This window comes from Priapulus caudatus, unplaced genomic scaffold (genome assembly GCF_000485595.1).
Source record: "Priapulus caudatus unplaced genomic scaffold, Priapulus_caudatus-5.0.1 Scaffold7634, whole genome shotgun sequence".
Taxonomy (NCBI): domain Eukaryota; kingdom Metazoa; phylum Priapulida; class Priapulimorpha; order Priapulimorphida; family Priapulidae; genus Priapulus; species Priapulus caudatus.
In genome coordinates this window covers 1-4,626 of record NW_014584695.1, presented here as the reverse complement: position 1 = coordinate 4,626, position 4,626 = coordinate 1, and the positions used below count along the sequence as shown (strand labels likewise).

The 4,626-nt window shown below is 44.4% G+C and overlaps 1 protein-coding gene across 1 annotated transcript; it reads right to left on the bottom strand.

Moving 5' to 3' along the window:
• Window positions 1-295: 295 nt before the first annotated feature.
• Window positions 296-3,811, bottom strand: LOC106820149 (putative sensory transducer protein). Its single transcript, XM_014824694.1, has 2 exons — window positions 3,152-3,811; window positions 296-676 (listed from the first exon to the last, which is right to left on the bottom strand). The coding sequence occupies exons 1-2, from the start codon at window positions 3,809-3,811 to the stop codon at window positions 296-298; spliced, it is 1,041 nt and encodes a 346-aa protein (XP_014680180.1).
• Window positions 3,812-4,626: the final 815 nt, after the last annotated feature.

Genomic DNA, 4,626 nt, shown 5'->3' with positions numbered 1-4,626 from the left:
ATCGTGGCGTTTTCAGCAGCAACAGGCTCATCGGATGCGATACGCATTTCAAGGAGGCTAACTAGGTCATTAACTGGGGATATTTCTTTTTCCTGTTCTTCCAGTTCAGAAAAAAGTTGGTACAAACGGTCACGACCTTCGATAAAGATGTCGATGATTTCAGATGATGACTGTCTTTTACCTGAACGCAATAAGCCGAGAAGATCTTCCATCCTATGGGCAAGTTTTGACACACGCTTCAGGCCGACAAACTGTGAACCTCCCTTGATAGAATGAAACATCCTGAAGATGGCATTCATTGTATCTGATCATCAGGGGTCTCTTCTAGACTGAGCAGTAATGATTCCACCTCTTCAAGATGTTCGTAGGATTCAACCAGGAATTCTGGCAGCATATCAAGGTCGATATCATCAGAGCTGTCTTCTGTTTCAAGTGCATCAGGCACCTGCACACTAACGGGCTCTGTTTGCTCTGCTGGTGGTTCAATCTCTGCACTTGAGATTTCACTTGAGCTTTCACTTGGGCTTTCACTTACTAGTGTCGGCTGATCAACAAGCGCTTCTGCGTTTTTGTCTTTGGCTACATTATCAGTCAACAGGGGAGCTAGATGATCGAGGCGTCGTCTCATAAATTCAACACTTACCGGTTCACCGTTATCGGTTTTCCTGGCAATCGCCTGTAACCAGTCCGCGATAAAGTCAGACATAAGGTAATAGCTCATGTACCTCGCAGATGACTGCAAATTTTCTAGGTAGGTCAAACTCTGCTTAATGCTTTCTTCAACGAGGTTATCTCCGGCATTTTCTACCAGAGCACTTAGTGATGCATGTTTTTCACTCAGGTTATCAATAAAAACCCCGAATAAGTCGCTATCACTTTCTACTTCATCCAGTACCAGTTCTGGGAAGATTATTCCATCAATCTCGGTTGTCTCTTCTTCCTACTTGATCTTCACCTGCTTTCGCAAGAATTAGGTTAGCTGCTTCGATCACACTATTTATTTCACTCTGCACTCTTCTCTGCTTTTCTTCCAGCTCTTTTAATAGAGTTTCCAAACAAGATCACGACCCATCGGATAAGAACAATCGGTATCTTCAGGCGTTGCTGTCTTACGTCCCTCTCTGAGAGTATACAAGCCAGAATTCTTCCATGGCGATGTGTCAGTGTCGACAACTTTTTCATCAGCTCCAAGTTACTTGAGCGCCACCTTTTTATCGAGTGATACTTTCTGAGATGTCGTCATAAATCGATTTCATCCAACGCGCACTGATCAAGCATGAAGCAGTTTTGAGGGGATGCTTCCATCTACTTCAAGCAATGCTCATTCGATGCCAACGATAAATATCTAGCCTAAAAAGGGCATAAGTCAGTCATTTTGTCATAATATATTCGTTTTTACAGTTAGACACAGCATGTAAGCCAAGCTAGCCATTCAATACTCGTTGAGTATTGCCAGTGTTTCCTGCGAACGGGGGGGGAGGGGGGGCGGCGTTATGCTTGCTCGCAATTACCCAAGCACACCGATACTTTCGATCACATCACACGGTACCTTATCATCTTCGAATATTGCGACAATAAATATGATTTTGCCTAGATCATCACTATTTTTTTGATTTCCCTTGCGCGTTAATACCGTCCATTACCCTTGCATAAGGTTATACCATGCGTCACTAAGTCGGGTTTATATTTCTATGTCATTACTCAATGCCATGCGTTCACCGCCTACCCGACATCGGCTCACGACTTACATAAACCTTCGGGGTCAAGTAACTTAGCGAATAAGTCTTCGCCATCATGACATGAATCATCAAGTATTAAATACTTTATTACTACATGGCGTTTCACGACCTCCTCACACTGCCCTCAATCTCTTTAGTTTTTTTGATTTCTGTCGAACCATTAAGCATGCGACTGAAAATCGGAGTACACTAGGTTTACCTGCAAGTATCACATACACCTTCGTACTGTAACTGGCTTTCAACACCCGACACCAGCTAACTCTGGTGCCGGCTTCTATTGTTGATTCATCGATTTTCATTCACTTCCTTAGTAGCCATGACTCCAGCGATAACAACCGGTGATAACGTCCACAATCAATATCCAACTATGATCACCAGTCTTTGTCGTGTATCACCCACTTCCACCAGGAGGAGACTTCAATCTTTTCGATAAATCGACAACGGGATATGATGTCACCACGAAGAATTGATTACTCCCTCGACAAGAAATCCGGAGAATTACGTGGACCGGGGTTATCCGGTGCCGATGCGAATAATACTCTTTACCATCAAGATTCACAGCAAACATCCTCGGCTACTTATCATTGAAGCCGACCAGCTGTATAAGGTCATTCCCTGCTCCGGCTGATCTCGCTCGTTTTTTTCAGAACTTAATTTATATGGCCATAAACTAGATATCCTTGTAGGGCATTGTTTAGTTTGTCTATTCAACAAACATGGTTTTAAGTAATAAGTAATGATATTATTAAACCTTTAAATTGACTAGCCTGCTTGGTTAACTCATTCAGATCTGACGCCCTGCCAGTAACCCTCAGTTACACCCAACCACCACACCCTGCACCTTTCCTCAGTCATTTTTTCCTGCGGCTGAAGCATCAGTTACAAGGCTGGTGTACTATCTTTTGTGCACCGTTCTAGCCTGGTGCTTCACCCGTCAATTTCTGACATCCTCATCACACAGTTTTGTCACTCTATCCATGCTCCACTACCAATGGCCTACCACATCTCGGTATTCGCTTGATCCATCAGTGAGGCAATACCTTCTTGAACCTTGAATCAGTTCAGTCAAACGCGTTCCTGTGCCCTGCCTCGTCTTTTACGTAACCCTGTTCACAGCAATGTCACCAGTAGCTCTGAGCCACGATTAATTCAGCTCGGTCATTCAATGCCTGAACTTAATCTATGATATGCACTCGGTTATACAACCAGCAGTTTTTGAGAATCTTGGTCCAATTCGCTTCCATGTTAAAGTGCGACACCACCCTGGTCAATTTCAGTCAGGGCTGCACACGTTGTGACTGACTGCGGTCAGATCAGCTACCTTATTTACACGGCAGTTGGTAGAGTCGTTTAATCAGCTGGATAATTTCTCTTGCGCAGGCCTCAGAAGAACGTTGTGCCAGCTTACCTACCTCATCGGCTACCACGGCGAAACCTTTACCATGTGCACCGGCTCTGGCAGCCTCAATCGCAGCGTTTAGCGCAAGCAAGTTGGTCTGTTCTGCAATCTCGGTAATCACGTCGATGATTTCAGATATTTGTTCAGATGATTCTGAAATCGCCTTCATACCAGCCACAGTTGCAGACACAGAGTCTCTACCCTGCTCAGCGGACTGTAGCGATGCTTTGCCATGCTCTGTTGCATCCTTAACCGCCTTATCCATTTCGTGTACCGAGCCGACCATTTCGTTCATTGAGGCTGATACGCGGGCAACCATCTCTCCCTGAGCTTTTGAGGTTGATACCACCTTACCGCCGGTCTCACCCATCTCCGCAACACGCGCCATTGTGGTGGTTGCAGATTCATGCTGTTGTGCAGAAGATTTCGTCACTTCTGCCATCCTATCGAACAGTGTCTGTACTGCGTCTTTAGAAACCACCGCAGCTTTCTGCTGTTCTTTTGCAGCTTGTGATACTTCACTCGCCACATCTTTCATCTCAACGATTACTTCAGTCGAATGCTCAGTACGTTTAAGTTCCTCAGAAGCACGACTCTTGTTACCAGTGGCACGTTTAGCCACGTCACTTGAGCCATCGAGTATGTTTGCTGCGGTTTTATTCACCTCAAGCATGGTACTGCGCACTGATGAAATCATGTCATTCAATGCTGCAGACATTTGTCCAATCTCATCATTACCCGTTACAGGTATCTTCAATGTCAGATTTCTATCTGCCGCAATCTGGCGAATAATACTTGCGATATTAACAATCGGACCGGCAATAACTCGTGTAAACAGAACGATTAGGAATATTGACAATATCAATGAGATAGCCATCAATGCCCACTCCACCGTCTCAAGCTCAGTAATGTCAGCATGAAGAACATCTGAATCCGCGCTTAACAGTCTGTTTTGATCATCAACCATGACTGACAAAATGGATGCTATTTTTGTGGCTTTTGGCGCTGCTTTAGTACCTAACCAGAAGTTAGCTAGGTTCCATTCTTTGCTTTCACGAATAGAAAACATTTTCGGATACAGATTATTAAATTCTTCTCTGACGACTTTAAACCGATCGAAAGCCTCCTGCTGATCACGTGACAGTAAGTTATAATTTTTACTCAAGTCATTAAAACGTCGTGTATTTTTAGCCCACAGCTTGTCGAAACTCTGGCGCTGTTCGATAGCACCTGTCAGTACATAACCACGCACAGAAGCCAGACCAAGGCCGACCGTACCACGTACGTCAGCCATCATATAAAAGAGGTCTTTACGTGATTTACTGGCTTCCTGATTCGCTTCAAGGTCAATAATTTGAGTGATTAACTCAGCAAGCTCCGCGCCCCTTGGAGCCGCTTCTTCATTAAGAATTTTAAGTGCAGGAGTCGAGTCAATCGTTTGCGCAATAGTTTCAATCTCTTCCTGAATCACTCTAAATGGCTCAAGCG

Bases quoted from the DNA above. Each gene is read 5' to 3' on its own strand.
- LOC106820149 (XM_014824694.1), bottom strand. From the start codon at position 3,811: ATGCTTGAGGTGAATAAAACCGCAGCAAACATACTCGATGGCTCAAGT. The intron at 677-3,151 runs GTAGGTAAGCTG...GACTGGTTACAG, and splicing joins TCGCCGTGGTAGCCGATGAG to GCGATTGCCAGGAAAACCGA.